The sequence below is a fragment of the Tyto alba genome, unplaced genomic scaffold (assembly GCF_018691265.1).
Source record: "Tyto alba isolate M040663 unplaced genomic scaffold, T.alba_DEE_v4.0 Super-Scaffold_5, whole genome shotgun sequence".
Taxonomy (NCBI): Eukaryota; Metazoa; Chordata; class Aves; order Strigiformes; family Tytonidae; genus Tyto; species Tyto alba.
Window position 1 is genome coordinate 13,103,282 of NW_024881326.1, and position 20,290 is coordinate 13,123,571.

Genomic DNA, 20,290 nt, shown 5'->3' on the forward strand with positions numbered 1-20,290 from the left:
GCAGCAGAAGATCGAACCTGCCGCAGCACTGGCACCCATGGGTGATGCTCTGCTGAATCACCTCGACCAGTGACTGGAAACGGGGACAAGCTGGAAGCTGTGTGTGGGCCAGCAGAGCCTGGAGGGTCAAGGTCAGCCATGGGGGGAAGTACGCAAGGGAGAGTGGAGTGAAGAAGGTGAGCAGCTCATGGTCAGATCTCTTCTTCCCCATTCACTGAGCAGAGGGGCAGTAACCCTGGGCAGGAGGAAAAGCCAGGAGGAGAAGGGCATTCAGCTTCTTGCCTATCCTCAATGCAGAAACCAAGCAAGCAGTGAGGCAGCCCAGAGAAGTCAATGCAAAGATCTCCACTGAGCTCGCTGGGCTTCGAACGAGGCTTTTCAACAATCCCTTTTCAGAAAGGTGGCCCATGCACTAACTTTTCATAACGGCTGGTATGGGAATTATTGTGGGGAGTAGATCAGACTGTCATCCTCAGCATCAGTGTGTATGTGTTCTGGCAACCCCTACAGAATTAAAAAATGAGGTATTATTCTAACTGCTGTCAATGGCTTTTGAGACCAGCTAATTCTCTTAGAAGATAAGAAACTTGTTCATTTTTCACAAGATTTTAAAAACAGCTCATCTCCAGTAGGAACAGTGACAGTGTTCACTACATGTATCGAGCATCCTGTCTGCTGTTTTTTATGCTTTTAAAATAATAGTATGAAATGTGTAAGCAGCTCTCTGCTAAAATTCCACAGAAGAACACACGAGTTGTGATTCCTAGAGAGTTCTCTATGCTGCAAGCTTCTGTCTTTGTCTGGACATCTCTTTTATGTACCTATAAAGTACATGCAAACCTGTGGCACAGAAACAAATCAAAAAAGAATCACCAACCCATGGCATCGCTTTCCAATCAAACGCGTACGTGCCTGGAGATAAATCGCGTTCCTTGGAGCTCAGGTCGGTGCGAGAGCTTTGCGCTGCCTGCCCAGAGTGGGGCTCCGCGCCCGCCAGCAAAGCTTTGCCAAAAACGGAGGGGAAAAAAAAAAAAAACAAACAACAAAAAACAAACAAACAAAAAACAAAAACCAAAACAAACAAAAAAAAACAACAAAACCCAGTGTTTAAGAAGAGCCACAGCCGGGGGGGTGCGCTTTTTTTTTTTTTTTTTTTTTTAATGAATGGAGCCGCGGCCCCGCCCCGCGCCCGGATTGGCGGCTCCGCACGTGCCGGGCGGGGGGGCCGGTCACGGGAGGCGGAGGAGCCGCCGCTGCCCCGTGGGATCGGGAGCAGGGGGTGCGAGCGGCAGGATGGCGGGGGGTAAGTGGTGGTCGGTTTGTTTTCTCAATTTGGGTTGGGGTTTTTGTTTGGGTTTGGGTTTTTTTTGTGTGTTTTTTTTTGGGGGGGGGGGGGGGGGTGGGGGGAAACTGTGTGTAACTTGTGCTTGCAACATATATGCTGTTACATAAAGATTCACCTGGTTCAGTGAGCGAAGTGCTGATTCCTGTTCAGAATTCAAACCGTCTGGCAGAGTGCTGCTGGAAAGACGCCTTTAAATGTGTTAGAGTGGAAGGTTTGCATTTCTGCAGGGGGAAGAAATCATCGCTGAAGCAGCCAGGAGTGTTCAGTCAGCCTGTTTGAACCAGATGCTGGAAGACCTGGGAAAGGTTGCTCTGAGCTAGGCTCTCCTGCACAGGTCCCTCAGCTTATATCAAGTTATGAAAACTGAAAGGTAGCCTCACTTACTGCATGAAACCAGAGTATTTCAACTCATCAGGATAACATGCATTAATAACACACCCTTTTTCAGGAAAACAGCAGTCCTCTCTGCTGCACCTGCCGTCTTGTTAAAGGCAGCAGTCAATGCCAAGAGCTTCAACAGTTACTGAAAGTAATGTTTTACTGGGCATAGAAAGATCTGAGGAGAAATTCTGTGTCAGAAATCGGGTTACAGTTCCATCACCTTAAGTTCTTCCATTCTCCTTGGGCTCCACGGGCAAATGGTCACTGCGCCAAGCTTGTCAAGTTCAGGGTGGACCTGGACGATGCTCTTAGTTTAGTATTTGCTAGTCCTACAAGGAGCAGGGAGTTGGACTCGATGATTCTTGTGGGCTGCTTCCAACTCGAGATACTCTTATTCTATGCTTTGATCCTAGCCCCTTCCTGGGAAAGAACAAAGTTCAGCCATGCAGCGGGTTGGGTCAGGAAACCGATCCGGCTGATAACACTGTCTATTTAACTTTCATATGGATCAGCTTTTTGATGGTACAGGGACCTGCTGCATTACAGCTTCTTTACTTTAGCAGAATCCATGAGTGCTTATTATGCTCTCTGTCCTACTCAGTCTTCTTCCACTCGTAAATTTTCCCAGGAAACAGCCATGCCTGTTTTCAAGATTTGTTCTCTCTGTCTGCTGGATGACTTCTCCCTCCTTCCACCCCACCAAGCTACTTTAACATCTACTTGCTTTTGAGACACATCCTCTCATAGGTCCTGTGGTATTCCCGATGCTCCCCAGAGTAAGTAGACAAGCCAAAGCAGGTTGTGTTATGGGAATGCAGGGGTACAAACACACTCAGTCCCCTGCACCTTATTGCCATCAGAAAAAGAGTTGCTCTCTGACTCTTAGTGGTGTTTGCAGCCAAGGCCATCACCGTGACTGAGTGGTGTGATGGTTTGGAGGCTGCTGGATGTCTGCTTCGAGCCCCCACCTGCCTTGCAGCGAGCTGGCTGCCACTCCGCTGTGTGGGAAGGGATCAGGGGGAGCCTTTTAGCACACTAAAAGCTCTGCTTGTGAATCCCTCACACCATGTGAGGTCCATTGATTTGTGCTCATGGCCACGGGGCTTGACAGGAATGGCACGTACCAAACAAACCAGCCACCCTGTCGGAGAACACAGCAGAGCTTCTAAATGACTTTCTCCTCGTGTATGTAGCAGATCTGTAAATACTGGTCTACATAGTTAATATGTTCCATGTAATATCAATAGATCAATGCAATTTAAAATCACCAGAAATATCTAAAAATGGGTATCAGTAAAGGTGAGGAAGCAGAGATGGTTCTTGTGTATCTAGCATTGTTTGTTGGTTTGTTTGTGTATGGTTTAAGTGGCCTCCTCTGTGAGCTGCATGCCGTGACTGCTAAGTGTCGCCTTTTGCAGGAAAGATTGTTTTCTCCCTGAAACTGAAACACTGGAAGCAAAATTCAGTTGTTGTTTGGAGGAGAAAATATGAGATAGACTAAAGTCAACTTCTGATGTGATTTCCAGGTTCTGAATCGCTTTAGGATAATTGCTGGGGTTAGGTACAGACAAAAGCTACCTCTGCTCTTAAAAATGATCCTCCAAATGGCTCTGCCTTTACATTTTCACAGGAAAGAACCAGGTGTTTTGAAGTAGAGGATGAAAGCACCAACAGCTCAGCCTTCTGTAGAACTTGGAGGAAAAATGTACTTAGGTGAGAACAAAGAAGAAAAAGCTGTGGTGGGATTAAAGCAACTTCAGACCCCATCTGAGGTTTTCCTACATTTTCTACATGTAACAACTAGTTATTTCCAGCCTGCCTGTGGAGCTATTGCTCTTCTTGATATATGAAGGGGCTGAGAGCAGGCAATCCCAAAGCAGCCCCTTTCCGTGCCCATTGGAACTGCTCCCTGGTGCCGCCTCTGCCCCTGGGGAAGTCATCACACCTTAGAGGCTCCCTCCAGCTTTCCTTTTTAAGGTGATGTTTGTAACAACAGCTGCATCTTCACCAGCTTCCTAGAGAACCAAGCCCGTGAAGCTGATGGATCACTTGCTTTGTCAGCTGGGAGCTGCGATCCCAGCGGCCTCAAGCTGAGTGAAGACTTAGGTTAACCCACCATGCCTCGCTTGCTGCTTCAGTCATATAGGTCACATATGGTGGGCTTTCTTGAGGAGTTTGACCATTACTCTTCCTTGGCTGAATTCATGTCAATCTACCAAGCAACCAACAGGACCACCTTCAACTGGACAGACAGTCGCATTTTTGAGTGGGAGAAATTTGCCAAGCTGGCTAAATACGAGCCAGAATCCCAGAAACCAACAGTGAAAGCTCTCCTAATTGTGGCATACTCAGTCATTATCATCATGTCTCTCTTTGGGAACATGCTGGTGTGCCACGTGGTGCTGAAGAACAAGAGGATGCACTCAGCCACCAGCCTTTTCATCGTCAACTTGGCAGTGTCTGACATTATGATCACGCTGCTCAACACACCTTTTACCCTGGTAAGTGGCCCACTGTGCTGTCCCTTCAGCCAGGAAGGGAGTATCTCATGAGGATGTTCCATTATACTCTGTGTCTCCTAAAAGACTCCAAAGTCTTTCCAATTATGCCACCAAACCAGAGCAAGAGCTTCTTGGAGGATGCAGAATAAGTGCCTGGATGAACACGTACTTTTAATGTACATGCAGGAGAGCACTAGAGAGTCACGCTTAAAACTTAGTGGGACAAAACAACTTGACTGCCAGTCATACTCAGATGACTGGAAGAAAGTAGTCAAGCTTTTTAGAGCTGTGAGTTAGGTAAAGTCTTCAGTGAAATCTCTCCAGGCCTGAAGGGGGGGGTTTATTATGGGACCAAAACTTGGCCCACTTTTTCCGAATATAGTAGTTATTGTAATGAAAACGTTACTACCTTTGTTCACAAATGGTGTTTATACGAATAGACCAAGAGGCCTGTAACACCACCACTGAATTACTCTGTGGGTTTTGACCTTATAAACTCTTATGTAAAGGTGTTTCAAAATCCAACGTAGCTAATCTTTCTTTGTGTTTCAATTGGAGCTGCCTAGCCAGCCAAACCCCCTGTGCCAGCTCAGGTGCAATCCAAGGAGTTTCCCTGTAGATTTGCCTTCAGTATGTTTGCTGGCCGATGACATGCTGGTTTCCCCTCAGGTTCGGTTTGTGAACAGCACGTGGATCTTTGGAAAGGCCATGTGTCACATCAGCCGCTTTGTGCAGTACTGCTCCCTCCACGTCTCCACGCTGACCCTGACGGCCATCGCCCTGGACAGGCACCAGGTAAAATGCCATCCCTCCACCATTCCCCTACAAGGCTCTTCCCAAGCCCCCATCAGTCTCGATTATGCCATGGGTTCAAAGTGGCAGAATCTTGCGGATTAACCCCATATCCAGTGAGAAGGGTCTGGAGCTAAATTCAAAGCTGCCCGTTGTGTGTCAGAGGTAGAAAGGCTTGATGGACTTCTGTAGGCTTCCAGGTGTGGGGATGGAGGGAAAAAACAAAAATGCGGCATCACAGGTTTCAGAGGACGCTCCCAGACTTTCAGTGGAAAAGGGTTGAGGGCACCTTTTTCAACTAGTTTGTGAAGAGCCAGCTCCAGCCTAGCCCCCAACTATGACAGGGCAAGTTGATTCAAGAGGCTTTATTTTACATGGGGGGCCATGAAAGACAACAGAGCCAACGCTGAGTGCAAAGTGTTGCTTCAGCTGTGCAGGGAACTTCTCTGAGCTTTTTAGTTTACCACCCAAGGGCCATAGATCACCAGTCTGTAGCATCCTGAGCTTAAATTCTGATTTAGTTGCCTGTTTCTTCTTTTGCTCTTCTTTTCCCGCTGGGCATTTGCTGCATCATCAAGCTGCAGGACATCTGGAGTAAAAGGAAATTCTGAGACTAAAGTCCCATGGCATAACTATGGGACTCATCCTGGACCACTATAAAGGGGAGCAGCAGAGCGGGAAATCTCTGTTGGAAATACTGGGAGGACACTTCAAAGCTGTGAGAAGACTGTAGCCACCATCTGCCTGCAGCCAGGCTGCATCAGCTGCCCAATAAATGCTCACTGCATTACCAGTACAGGAGCGAGGGCAGCCCAGGCCATGTGCTTGTCTCTAGCAATCACCCTTAATTCCTGCACTGTCAGTCAAATAGTATCTTCCAGACTCTCAGATTTTATAAACTCTTTACCTTTTCATCTAAAAAAGGAAATTTTATAAAAGGTGAGTTAATGTCTCAAAAGACGTGAGGAGAGCTCAGCTTCATTGGTTCAGCTAGAATAGGAGACATTTCTTTATGAAATTCGTACAGAATAAACAAACATACCTGTAAGTGAAGAGACTCGTGTAGATATCTTCTTTTTTTTCCCCTACCTAATGTAACCCACAATTTAAGGAAAATGGTCCCCACAGAAAAAAATGGAGGAAAATGTTTATTTGAAAGCACTTCTGAGCAAACTAAAAAGCTCAATGTTTCCCATTTTCCAGATCACTCTAGTAAGCAGGACACTTTCCTAATCATGGCTGTCATTTTCTTAACAGCATTAGATCACATTAAAAAAATCACTCTGCAGTGTGCATTGCTGAAGGGACTTTGCTTTTCTGTGCGATCAGAGTCTCAGTGAAATCTCTGTTGCAGGTCATCCTGAACCCGCTGAAGCAGAGGATGTCACTAACAAAGGGAGTGCTGAGCATCTCTGTTATCTGGCTGATGGCAACCTGTTTCTCCTTACCCCATGCCATCTATCAACAGCTTTTCCAGTATAATTACAGGTGAGTTATTTTCCCTCCCAAGCAGGCGTGAAGAGGTCCGATAGCCCTGTGTGGCAGTGGCTCTCAGCGGTGAGAGCTGCTGGAAGGGCTCCCGGGCTCGGGGAAGGACCTTGCAGAATTGGCGTGAGTTTGTGTGTGGCTGAAATCTCACCTCCCGTGGCAGAGGCTTGTCCTGCTGGAAGGGCAGCCTGGCTCACCGCTGGGCACGCACATCCGCAGGGCCTGGGTTTGCTTTTGCCATCTCCCAAAGGCCTGGACGAGGGGTGAGTCTCCCCTCCCAGCCTCATGCTCCAGGCACAGCCGGGCGGCCAGCACAGCCTGTCCAGGGCACAGCAGGTCGGTGAAACAAAACTTCTCCAGTGTCACGATGCTGCCAGGAGGGGCTTTGTCCAGATGTCTTAGTTTGGGCTGAAATAGAGTTAATATTCCTTTTCAGGGACTAGATGAGTGCTGTGTTTTGGATTTAGCTTTGGGTTTGGTATGGGAAGAATGCTGATAGCACACTGATGTTTTCAGCTGCTGCCGAGACTTCAAGGATGCTCCGACTCTCCATGTCCTGCCCGTGCGCCAGGGCACAGGGAGCAGGGAGGGAGCACGGCCACAGCACCTGACCCGAACTGGCCAGTGAAATATTCCATACCATGGAACGTCATGCTCACTGTATAAAGGAGGGGTGGTTGGGAAGGAGCTCTCTCTCTCTCGCTTCCGGGATTGCGATTGCGGGATCTTGGTATCTCGGGGTCGCTGGCCGGGAACAGGCTGGATATTGGTTAGTGGGTGGTGAGCAATTACGCTGTACATCGCCTGTTTATATATCTCTTTTTGTTTTCCCCCATCATCGTTATTGTTCTCATTTTATTGCCATTATTAAACTGTTCTTATCTCAGCCTGCGAGTCTCCCTTCACCCCTCTAATCCCTCCCCCATTCCCAGGTGGGGAGGGGGAAGGGAGGGTGATTAGCTGCAGGGGTTGGTTGCCGGATCAGGCCCAAACCACAACACCAGAGAAGGCCATTTTTTCCCCGAGGGCCTTTCCTCTTTCCTGCTCATGCTTGCTGAGCTCTTTAGACCTAAGAAGACCATGTCTAGCCAACTTGCTCAGGCAAGGAGGAAAGAGAGTGCCAAGGCTGCAGCTTGAAAAAGAAAGAAAATAAAACTTATGGTGTAAACATCTGATACTGACATTAGCAAGACTATACAGAAAGAACAGGGAGGAGGGGACCGCCTTTGTGAGTCAGCAGGGCCACGAACCTCAGATCTCCAAGACTTCATACGCTGATTTACGCATTTTAGCTTCCTTGCACTTCATCCATCTGGATTTATGAAACAGGACCAGCCTTTCTTAAAGCTTGAGGTTTCTCTGCCCAAGGTTACACAAGCAAGAAAAGCAAAAGAGAAGCTTCTACCTCTTCCTCTGCAGTGAGAGGAACAATGCTTCAACAGGGAAACAAAGTTGTCTTAGTGTGCTGCTTTGCCTTGCCTGGCAAGGAAGGGAGCTCTTTGCTTGGCTGAACACAACAGCAGAAGCTATTAAAAGGAGGTGAAGTGGAATTGCACATCCGTGTGAGGACTGCTGAAGTATCAGCAGAAAGTGAAAGTTCTGATCTAGAGGGGAAAAAAGAAAAGGGGAAAAAAAAAAAAAAGATGAAAAAAGAAAAAGCTTATCTTCCCTCCTTCCAACCAATCTAGTGATGGCATTCATTGCTGGGAAGTCATCCTCTCTACCAGGGGAAAAGAAAGAACCAGAAGTTTTGGGCTGTTTTTTCTTTGCAGTCTTTTGTTTCTCCATGGGACCCAACCTGTCCTGGTCCTCTTGTCCTCACCAGCCTGTGTCATTGCTATGACTCCTCCTGCCTAAAAAACAGTTCATAATGCTGCACAAACTGATGTTTTTTTCTGGTGGTGTGTCATGCTGCTAGTGCCTGCATTTTGCAGGAATGCCGGACTTGAGGCCGAGGGGATAATCTTACAGTGAGCAGTATTTTCACCCTGCGAGTGGTGACCCAGGAAGCAGGGTAAGGAGGCAGTAATAGGCAGCAGGTGAAAAATTTCTATTGTAGATACTGAGCTCTCATATAAAGGACAAATGTCTTCCTACAGCACAGCCACTTCTCTCACATTAGTGTGGCGGGGGGAGTGTTTCATTGCCTGCACTGGCTTTTTATTGCTGTTTGTATACAAGAGGTTATACAAAATGGGAGTGTAATTTGGGGCTTCACAGCTCTTCCTTACTTGTCCTTGTGATTGAATTGACTGAGAGACACCTCTGTGAGGGATATAGTATCTTCAACTGCTTAGACTTTGTAAACAAAGTGCTGGGTTACTCCTGTACTCGCATTGCTTCGCAGCTGTGTTCAGGGTATTACTGAGCAAATTGCTTATGAATGAACAAACGCCGCTATCTGTTTCGCGGCACCTGTCTGTGTTCATCCTTCAGCACGGCCAGAGGAAACCGAGCCTCGCATCTGCACGAGGCCGTTCAGCGATATAAGGACTTCCAGGACACGCTATTCTCATCCCTGCTTTCCGTTGAATAAAAATCATGGTTGTAATATTGCTCATAATAGCTCCTGTGGGGTCAAGGGCTCCTGAGAAGTCCCACCAGAGAGCTGCTGGTGTTCTGGGGACAGGAGAACATAGGCTCTACCAGCATCAAACCTCTTGGCAGTATGGCCAAGTCCAAGGTCATACCAGAATTTACCAAAACACAGCGTCCTGTCTGGTTTTGCTCTCAACTAGCCTGTTTCCTGAAATCATCATGAGCCTGTTCTACAGACTTGCACGCCTCCTTTAAAGGGTGAGAGGGAAGGGGGGCAGCAATGTTTTTTTTTGTTATCTGTGGGCTTACTCTGCTGCTCACTCTGTTAAAATGTGTTTTTAAGCTCCACAAGTACTAAAGTATCACCCTCGCTAGGCTTCATCTGTACTCCAGCACCAGCAGCCACAGCCCAGACCCCATCCCAAGCTCAAGGTGTTCCCCAAACAGCCAGCTCCCAGGGGAGCAGCGAGGGATGACAGCTTGCTCCCGCCCCATCACTTCTGCTCTTTCCCTACAGCTTTGCTCTTCAGCTGTGGTGGCTCTGATCCTGCACTGCAGCATCACCTTGGGTGCCATGCCAGATCTGGGGTTGCTTTGGGAGGTGCCTGTGGCAGGCAGGCAGAGCTGCCTGCAGGCAGGGGCTGGCCTCACTCATGCCAGCGGCGAGCCAGATCCTGGGGAGGGAAAGGTCAGGAGCGTGGTTCAGAAAGGATGATTTTCCCTTCTGTGCCAGTTCCCTTCTCAAGCAGCATCTCCAGGGTCCCCACAGCCGCACTGGGCAGAGCTCTGCTCCTGTGCCCTTTGTCATCTCTCCGACAGCTCTGCGCAGGCTCTCCTCATAGCCGTCTGTTTTCAAGCAGCCTTCTATTTGTGGCTCAAAAGCCAGATTCCAAGGTTGAAAACAGGATATTAAAGATATTAATCAATACTGCAACGAATAATGCAGCTTGATAGGGACTACAGTCTGTGTTGAATATGAGTGAGAAGAGGACAAGTATTGAGAGAAGGGCAAAATGGAATAAGAGAAAGAAAAAGAGAAAACATCTACTGGAAATAAATGTGCGTGTGTTCCTTTCCCCTAAAGTTTCATCACTTCCAGATATCTGCTGTGAGATGTGGAGGGCACACATTGTGCTCTGTGGAGGGTGCTGGGGTGCATCAGCTGAGAGCTGCTGCCAGCCAGAGTATGCAAACAGAGCCTAGATCTACTGGGTTGAATGGGACAGATTGCTGAAGTGCTGTTAAAATAAGCTGTCACATATAATTACGCTCAGTTCTTTTTTGTTAGTTAACCATCAGATGTTAAACTGTCAGGCTTTAGTTAAACTTGAGTTAAATGACCAGGTTTTCTAATAATCATGCCTGTTTTAAGATGTGGCAATAAGGCTTTAACAGCCTATCTCCTGAAAAGCTGATGGAAACAGGATGGTCAGTACAGGAAGGGAGTCCTGCCTGTGCAGGTAGGGTCATGCCTGTGAGTCTTTCACACAGCCCGCAGCAGACCCTTCCCCTTCCACCCCCAACAGCTGTGACTTCCTAGCTGCTGCAGCACTTCTCTGCTCTGGCTGAGGGGTCCTGTACCTGCTCGGGGGCACAAAAAAGCGAGTGTACCCGTGTAGGGCATGGACTGCAGAGCCAACCTGGCAAAGACAAGCCAGAGCTATTGCAAGCATGCTGCAGCAGTGGTCCAGCACGTGCTGTGACTCTGCCGTGTCCCGGGAAGATCAGGTCAGTTGTGCTTGGCCAGACAACAGTTTGCGTTGCCCACGTGCAAGAGGAGTAACACATCCCAGGCTGGATTTTGGGTGGGCACATTCAAGGAAACCTGGGCATAATGTGTCCTTTTTCCAGGTGCATAGGAATCACCTATGGGACTGGAGAAAAGCAGGAGTTAAGTAGGTCTCACCCACTGCCCTCTCTCTTCCTGCACTGGGTTTTTGGGGAAGAGGAGACTGGCGCTGCTGTGACTCTGTGCCTGTGCACACGAGGAAGGGGCAGATGCAGCCAGGACAGTGCTTCTTTCACAGTAGTGTCTTTTGTAAAAATGGGCCATCACGGGTGATTTTTGCAATGTTAAGGGGACATGAGGGGCTCATTTAATTAAAATAAACTTCAACTTCTAGAGGAAATCCCAGTTTGTATTTCTAAGAATTTCTTTTATCAGACAACACAACAATCTCAGGGGAAAGGAGATAACAATACAGAGTAGCCAGATTTATCATTGGTGAGACAGACACAGAGAACATCACAAGAAGACTTTCTGGAAGACAGAGGTTTGACCGAGCTTTCTTTTGTTGAGATTAGCAATATCTGGCCCTCTTCTGTCTCTACTGAAAATCAGAGGAGGTGGTTGTGGGTGGTGTGAAAGCCCCACTGTGCGTATCTGATAATATGTATTATCTATTATGTTATGTATGTGTTTCTTTGTTTTTCAAGGGAAGCCACTGTCCGGAGTTTGTGCCTCCCTGATTTTCCTGAGCCTGCAGAGCTGGTCTGGAAGTATCTAGACCTGTCTACCTTTCTCCTTCTTTACCTTCTGCCTCTGCTAATCATCACTGTCACCTACACACGCCTGGCCAAGAAGCTGTGGCTCCGCAACGCCATTGGAGACATCACCACGCAGCAGTATATCACCCACCACAAGAACAAGAAGAAGAGCATCAAGATGCTGATGCTGGTGGTGGTGGTTTTTGCTGTCTGCTGGTTCCCCCTCAACTGCTACGTGGTGCTCATCTCCAGTCTAGGCATCAAGACGAAGAACTCCGTCTATTTTGCCCTGCACTGGTTTGCCATGAGCAGCACCTGCTACAACCCTTTCATCTACTGCTGGCTGAACGAGAGCTTCCGCTCGGAGCTCAAGTCCCTGATCTGCATGTGCCAGAAGGTGCCTCAGGCTCAGGAGAACGTGCTGCCACCCGTGGTGACATCCTGCCACGAGGCGTGGATGGAGCAGTCCAGGTACAGGAAGGCCCCAGCCTCGCAGACCATTTGCTCCACCGTAAACATCCAGACAGCTAACACAGACCTGTGAGCTGAAGGGCCGAAGCGAGTTAGCTGGATTTGGTGAATATCAAAGGGCATCCCCCTGTTTCTCCTCAGGAATTGATGTTGCTGCTCTGGTGTTTTGCCACTGACTTTTGACTTGTATCGCGGTAGCACCCCCTTTACTCAGTGCAGTGGGAACAGAGCCTCTCGAGCACCCTCCCCACGAGCCCACAGCTGCAGCTGGTCCAAGGAACAGATATACGTGCAGGGAACACAGAGGGCCACAGACAGGGTGATTTGCTTTCGGGGGTTTCTCATCACTAGCAGAGGGAGTGGCCCCCAGGATTCCACCATACTGTCCCAAGTCGCTGGCCTGTCTCAGCACTCGTAACACGTGCCACGACACGGGGGCTTTGCAGAACAACAGAAATGGGCCCGTTCTGACACGTGTTTGAAGGAAGGACTTGGACATCCAGGCTGACTCTGTCCACGTGGAGTTTCCCCAGATAATGTATACTAAAGCTTCCCAGCAGAAGTAAGGGTCAGTCAATAGCAATTCCTCCTTCAGACAGTGCTGCTCCTCCTCCCCTCACTCCCTCTGCTGCTTCTGGAGCTGCAGAGCCAGCTGCTGAAAACCAGCCCCAGCTGAGAGGGCAGCGGGAACACACGCCGGGCGTCAGCAGCAGCAGCCTCAGGCAGCACTTGGGCAGACAAATTTAGTCCATTAAGAATTTCTGTTTGGTTTTATTATAAATATATTAATTCAGGAAATAAAGCTACACTGCCACTAAACAAAAGGCCACAAAATATTTCATCAGGGCTGCAGCATTCACTAACTGAAGAATGAAATCGTGCCCCATAATTACTAATTGCTGTAAAAGAGTTTCATTTAAGCAACGGAATTGACTCAGACTAAGAGGGAAGGTTTTGTTTACAGTCCTGGTAAAAATACAGTTTAATTTAGCTATACTTGGGAGGCAGGTGGAAAAGAGGATACAGAACAAAGGAAAGATTTAGTACATGAGAGGGGGAAAAAAAAAAAAAAAAAGAAAAAGACAGGGAAAAGAGACATTAAAGGCAGAAAGAAACCAGAATTGCTACATGACTTCACAGCAGTGTGGAGCAATGGCTGGGCACTGGGGTACAGGAACTGGAAGGACCTCCTGGCCTGGCCAGCAGTGTTACTTTCTCCATCATACCATCTCTCTCAAAAATTGCACCAAGACCACAAAGTCCAGACTTCTCTTCTCAGCTTCCCTGGTTGAGCTTGAGCATGGACTTCTCTTACTTGGAGAAGACAGACAAAAATACAGGTAAATATTTACTACTTCCTTATCCATTCAGACTTCAGGTTGAGTAGTCATAAGTCCTTTGCAGGAATAGAGCTATGTGTGTTTTGACCCCTGACAGCTCCTGGGTAATCATTCAAAGCTCAGTGCTGGAAACTGCTATGTGCTGCAATGGTGACAGAGGGGCTGTGGTGCAGAGCAGCCAGGGTGGTTACTCTCTGGTCCTCAGACCAGAAAATCATAGGGAAATACTGTATTCATAGCAAAAAAACCCAAATAAACTGCTCTGGATAAAAAATATTCAGTGTTGGTGCAGCCTCACCTTGAGTACTGTGTGCAATTCTGGGCCCCACAATTTAAGAAGGATGTGAAGGTCCTTGAACGTGTCCAGAGGAGAGCAAAAATGCTGGTGAAAGGGCTGGAAGGCATGTCTTATGAGGAGCAGCTGAGAACTCTGTTTGTTTAGTTGGTGAAAACCAGGTGATGGTTTTCAGTAGTTTAAAGGCAGTCATGGCTGCTCAGGACTGGGGTGCTCCTGGTCTACCCTGGCTATAACCTGGGCTGAGCTTCTGCCTGGGGAGGTGGTGAGAGGGACCTGGGTCACTGGCAGGGACAAGGATGTGCACCCACCACCTTCCTGGGAGAGGATAGGACACACCAAATAAGGGAAAATATTTTTTTTTTTCCATTTGTGCAGCAAGAAGGAACAGGAGAGAAAGGAGGGGAGGTCTTTACTGCGAGGCCACTTAACCTCACTCAGCCACGTCCCTGTGCCTTGGGACCCTGCACCAGGAGCAGAGAGCAGAGCATCATGAGCAGCAACAGAGATGGATGAATACATGATCCCTGAGGCACTTCGCTTGGAAACTAACAGTTATTTGAATATGGTAATTTAAGGCATCCTACTGCTGAGTGCAGACACTGCCCTCTGTGTAGAGCAGGGTCCATTTTCAGTTGAAAAACATCATTGTGAGTTTTTAAAAATGCTAAAAACATCTCTAATTAATGAACATCACCTCAATTATTAAGAGAAGCTCCTCCTTACTGTTCCTCACTCATCAACATTTAGTGAACAGCCCTCAAACTACCATGTATTCCGCTTTATTAAAATATTATTTATTCCCTGTGGAAAGGTGGATGTCAGTATGGAGTTTTCAGTTTCCACTACAGAAGTGTGGCAGTCCATTCCCACTCACATATCTTCAGAAGTTTAAGAGGCTTTTTCCCCAAGATTGCAAAACTCAGCATCCTTCATCCTTTGGTTGCTATAGTACAAGATTTTAGCACTAGCTGAGGCTGTAAATGAGATGAGCTTATAAGGTATAGTGGCTGGGCTTCTCCCAGTGACTGAAAAGTTTCCTTTGAGAGTGAAAATGTGAGTGATGGCAGCCTCGGGGAAAACCGGGAGATGGCCGTGAAAAGCCTGGGAGGTGCAGTGCTGTCTGGGCACAGAAAGGAAAATAGTCCTGGGAGGTCCTACTTTAAAAGGACTAACTGGAAAAAGCACCCCTGCCTCTCAAAGTCCAGGACAGGATTGAAAAATCAGCAGAAAAGAGTTAAACAATGGTTGGGTAAAGCATGGAGTCACCCAGGACCTGGCCTGGGGGCAGGAGAGGACAGCCCCGTGGTACCGATACCCCCCCACTTGATGCTTGCTCTGGATCCAGAGGACTTGATCTGGGTTATTAAACTTCCTCAACATGCTCTCACAGGGCCCCTTCAGAAAACAAGGTTTAAACTATTTGCCAGCAGGTAACAGGATTCATGCCAAGTAATAAGTAAAAAGAAGGACTATCCATCTCTCTAGTGCCATAGCAGTAGCACTAAGTGAACTGTGATAGCAGCATCCATCAGTAATAAGGCAGATGCAGAGCTTGGTTAGCTGTGATTCATGGGCTTATTTGGTGCTCAGAGTTATTCAACTGATTCGGACAGATACTCATGAAAAACACCGCTCGTGTCATCCAAAAACCATGCAGAGTTTAACAAAAACACTCACCTAAGATTTCATGCTGGGCAAGCATATTCTTTATTTGCTATGTTTTATTGTCCAGGACAAAACTTTCCAGGGCTCTTTGAAGAACACCCGCAAAGCAAACATTTCACAAAGAAACAACAGAAGATGGAAAATCACATCCTTCCCTGCTCCAAAACTCTCTGTAACAGCTCAGGGAGCTGTGTGTGACCCAACACCCAAGTGACAGAGCTGGTGTGGACTTCCAGCCCCGTGCACAGCATTCTCAGTGTGCCTTTCCATAGGCTGCCGTATGATGCACTGTGTCCACAAAGCTCACACAGTTTCTAAAGAGATATTTCTATATTTTCTTTCAATGTACATATTATATCTTGGGCTTCTGTGAAATAACCATAGCAACAACACCAACACTGGTATCTTCCATGAGAAATATTAAGCTACGGTTCTCACTGTGTTTCTGAAATGAAATCTACCTCGCTGTTGGCAAATTCTGGGGTATGAGCCAAACCAGGGATTAAATCCCATCCCCAGGGCTGTTTGACAGTGCAAGATGGATAGATAGAAATTTTCAATAGTTTCTTCTGATGTTTGTCCAAGAATGCTGGTACAGACTGGCTGCTGGTTTCCTCAGAAACAGCCACATTTCTGGGAAGCAGCAAGCAAACCTTGGAGTTGTACCTGCCCATCATCGCTTCGATAGGAGAGCTGTGCTGGGAGCCCCTGTCACACCTAGTGGCTATGGGTGAAGTAGAAGTCTCTTAACCTTCTGTTGAGTCCATCTTTAATGTTTCTTAGGTGTTTTGTTTTGTTTTGTTTTGTTTTCTTCTTCTTTTCTTTCTTTAAATGGCTGCATAATCTTTTTCTGAAGGAAACAAAGACCTCATTCCAAAGAAGTGGGTCTCTCTTCATACTCCCTTGATCTTCTGCTAATCCATGTAGTTAGCTATCTCTTGCTTTGAAAAAATAACCTAGCTGGTTTTCCTTGGATCAGTCAATTGTAGCATCTCTTCATTGCTGAATTTTTCTCCCCTAAATGGGCATGATGTAAGAGCTGAATGTATTGCATCTTTGTAATGGCTTAGCTATCTAGACTGGTAATTATCAATGCCTGAACAAGATTCAAAGCCTTGCACGCTCTGCTCATTGCCTTGAGGCTCTTGTATCACTGGAGGATGCCCTGACTAACACAGCAGCACTCTCTCAGCAACATTTAGGCAAACGATAGGATGCAGAACATAAAAAAAAAAAAAAAAAAAACAACCCAACAGATAAACTGAACTATGTTGTTTGACTTGAGCAAGTGACTGAGGGGCAAGAGATTGCATCTCTGCTAAACTGCAGGTGCAAGGCTTGCTGCAGCAATCATCAGAGGGCTTACCTAGCCAAAGTCTGGGAAAGAAGTTCTAAGAAGTTCTGCTTTTGCTGAAACAGGTCAAGGTCTGAGCCAACTCAGCAGGTAAATAGATGCTTAAACATTCACTAATTTGTCTTCAGACATGCTGCTTACCTGTGGGAATGGCTTCCTGAGCGGTGTCGGAAGAAACCTAGTGTCCAAGATCAATAAGACCAAGGGAGAGCTTCCAAAACCAGGATCCCTGCTTCCTGCTGCGTGTTTTCCTCCCCGTTGCCGGCAGGGCTGTGCGGGTGGGCTGCTGTGGGTTTTGTGCACAGGGACCTGCCCTGGCTGGGGCAGGCAGTGGTGTGGGGCAGCAGGAACGGTGCGGTTTGCTCTCTGCAGCCTGACTGTGTGGTATCCCCAAGGCCGGACGGCTGGACGGGAGTGTGGGGAGGGAGAAGAGTCCCCCAGGAATCCCGTGCCACCCGGAGAGCCCTTGTCCTGTTCACGTGCTGCAGAGCAAGCTGTCACCCTGCGCCTTTGGCAGCTGTGGTGCTGCTCTCCTCGGCAGGCAGATGACTTGGATCTGTCCCTGGCAGGCAAAGCCCCAGGAGGCAAGAACCTGAGGGTGAATTTGGAGGGCAGATTATTAAAACACTGAGTTACCAGAAGTTTACTCCAGAGAAACTATTTGAGCACACACAAATCAGTATGCAAGGATTCAACAGAGACATGTCTGAGTGATTAACAGCCCAGATTTATTAAGGTTAGCTCATGCCAAATGCATCTAACTGCCTTCAGCATAGTTGCTGATGAAGACGATAACAGAGAACACAGTGCAGGGGATACCTGAATTCCAGAGACAAATGCCCTTATATAGCCCCATCACATAATGAACAAAGAAACCACAAAATGCCAACTAGATTAACAAAAAGCAAGCAGAAAAAAAACCCTCAACGAGTCAGAAAATTAGCTCAGGATGGAGAAACAGAATACAATTATCATCAGTTAGCTCTTCAAGTGTAAAACAGTACCGAGGGGCTGTCCAAAGCATGCTGAAAGAATAAATGGAAAGGTCCTCAGTTAAATCCAGATCAAGCCCTGGAAAGTGGGGATAAAAGTGGGTCAGGGTCAGAGACCATCCTCTTGTACTGAGATGTAACTCAGCAGATTTGGTCTCTCCCAGACCAGGGGAAGAAGAGGGAGGAAAAAACTTGAACCTCACCCAGGAGGCTCAGATGCAAAGGGCACACCCAGAATTAACACTTGGAAGATAACAAGCAGACACCCTCTGCCACGGGCAGCAAAGGAGAGGCTCTCCCTCAAGTCAGGGCAGATGGCTCTACCCTCTCACCAACTGAGGAGCAAACATGCCTACTTCCCTCGAGCTATCACCTCCTGCACTGCGGTAGGGAGAAAAATGCTTCTGATCTTCCAAGACTTTGTATGAAGCCTGAGCAGGAATACTGACAGGGTAAGGGCAGGTTTATCATGCCAAGCACAACGCTGCAGCCAGCTCTCTGTTTAAAGATTCAAGGTTATTCACAAAGCTGCCCCATCCCACCAGTGCTCAGCAGTAAGCCTTACCCAAATTCCAGCAAATATTCCTAAACCTCTCCCCCGAGTTTGATGTCCAAGCACTCCCAGTGCACACACCTTTCCAATGATGACTACACCACTCGGATCATCGTGATGAGCTTTCTGCACCGAGCAGGTACATCAGAGGCAATCTCATTGCCGAGAGGTGCTGGCAGTGTTGCGTTCTGGTTGTCTACTTTGGAACAGGGCTGAAATCATTTGGGGTCATTGGCTGGTGGTAAGAGGCAGGAGCAGATTGCCAAATGCTGCTGCAGCTCCGGTGAGTGCCTGAGCGATGCTCTGAGCTGTGCTGGAGAGGGCAGGTGACAGCGGTTTGGAGGGAAGCGAGTGGACGTGGCCGGAGGAGGGAGGTCTGCAAGCGTCTGTGCCTGGTGCGCTGAAGCAAACCTTGCCTTGGGAGGTCACTGGAAGCCTCCCCAGACAGCAAAGCAAAACCTTCTTTCCTTGTCCCCTGCCCTCCCGCCCCAGTACTTTTTCCTTTGCCTCAGTAATAAGGGTTTCATTAATGCATTTGGACCTTGTAACCAGCTTTTATTCTCCCATGAGCCCATACTGGCTAATAATGCCTTCTTAGCAATGCCAAATCGCATGAGGACGCTGCCCTCTGCAATGAGCTGTCAATGAAGAGCAGCTGTCACTTATCAGAGGTGAGAGGAAAAAAAATAGTAATAAAAAAAAAACCCAAAGCCAGCAGGCTGAGTCCTGCAGAAACCATGTGTCTGAGTTTACAACACAATAGTCTGTCACTTGAAGAGACTTTTCCATGACAGGCCTCATAAAAATCTCCTTGGCAGATAAGAACAGATGAATTGCTTTATAAATCAGATTGATGGACCATCTGATTTGTCTGCTGGAGACAAAAGCAATTGCTTTATGGGACACCAAAAGGGACAATTATAAGCAGTGTCTCCATTAATGGATTTCTGCTTATTGCCTTGCTATTAATGCTGCTTCAGAGCATAAAGGTATATATACTCTCCAAGGGTCATCTCTATCTAACATATCAGTATGCTGTCATTATATACATAAGAATCTAATACATACTGTGTCCTAGCAGGTTGTTGAACCTCAGTGGTCTCTTGCCCCAGGGATTCCCCTCTGCAAGGAGCTTTAGTTGGTGTTTGTAGCTGAAAGTAACGACAATGATTTTCAAAACATAATTTTTGACAGGTTCATGACATTCTACCAGAACTGCAGCGTATTCCTCAACCAGGTCTTCAGAAGTCATTGCTATTTTAAATCCACGCTTGTAGCCAGCTTGAGTACTACCACAGTCAGTCTGATTCCACGGTGGCCAGACTTTGGCTGTTTTTAGCAGATAGTTTATGATACATAATACAAATGATGGCAGGCAAGTTTTAGAGCAACAGATTTTGTTCCTTTTTTTGAGACAGAGATGATGTTTGCTTGCTGCCACATCTTGTCTCAGCCAATTTCCAACAGGCATTAATCGATCATTTAATCAGTGGCCTAAACCTTTTGCAGCTTCTTTCTACTTCCACCGATCATTTTGATCTTTTACTGGTGATACATGACAAATAAGGCAAAATTCAGAATTATAAGGAGTTCCTGGATCACCCAAAACCTCCATGATGGATTTACCACAAAGTTCAGTTAATGAGGAGTTGCAATAGACTGGATGACTCTGGGCTATTTTGGAAATGTTTCCTTCTGAACCATGATACATTGCTTGGACCTTTCACATTAAGGTTAATAAACCAAATCCCTCCTAAAGAATGGAAAGGAAACAAGTTTTAGTTTTTACTGTTACAGTATTTCTAAGATCCCCTTCTTAGTACATTGTCTTTCCTGAATTAGTCTTTACACATCAGTTATTTAAAAGACTGTCTTCTTGAACTAAATGAACCAGTAGCTCTTGCTCACGAACAGTGAATGATACCAACACATCTCTGCATGGAGATGGCAACAGCTACAGCTCCAAATAAATACTTTAACACATCATCACCTCTTTATGTTCATATTTCTATTGCAGGCTATAATTTTTTTTCCCCTTTATTAAATTTGAAGGTTAATTTTAAGAAACCTAAAGCTAAATCTGAC

General features: G+C 47.0%; 1 protein-coding gene across 1 annotated transcript; it reads left to right on the top strand.

The window, feature by feature from the left end:
• The first annotated feature begins 1,240 nt into the window (after nt 1–1,240).
• Nucleotides 1,241–13,095, top strand: LOC104358526 (probable G-protein coupled receptor 83). The gene is made up of 5 exons (XM_032996170.2): nt 1,241–1,303; nt 3,357–4,227; nt 4,897–5,022; nt 6,374–6,507; nt 11,482–13,095. Exons 2-5 carry the CDS (start codon nt 3,844–3,846, stop codon nt 12,074–12,076), a joined length of 1,239 nt encoding a protein of 412 aa, XP_032852061.1. The 5' UTR covers nt 1,241–1,303; nt 3,357–3,843; the 3' UTR covers nt 12,077–13,095.
• Nucleotides 13,096–20,290: the final 7,195 nt, after the last annotated feature.

Bases quoted from the DNA above. Each gene is read 5' to 3' on its own strand.
- LOC104358526 (XM_032996170.2), top strand. From the start codon at position 3,844: ATGCCTCGCTTGCTGCTTCAGTCATATAGGTCACATATGGTGGGCTTT. The intron at 5,023-6,373 runs GTAAAATGCCAT...TCTCTGTTGCAG, and splicing joins TCGCCCTGGACAGGCACCAG to GTCATCCTGAACCCGCTGAA. The intron at 6,508-11,481 runs GTGAGTTATTTT...TTGTTTTTCAAG, and splicing joins CTTTTCCAGTATAATTACAG to GGAAGCCACTGTCCGGAGTT.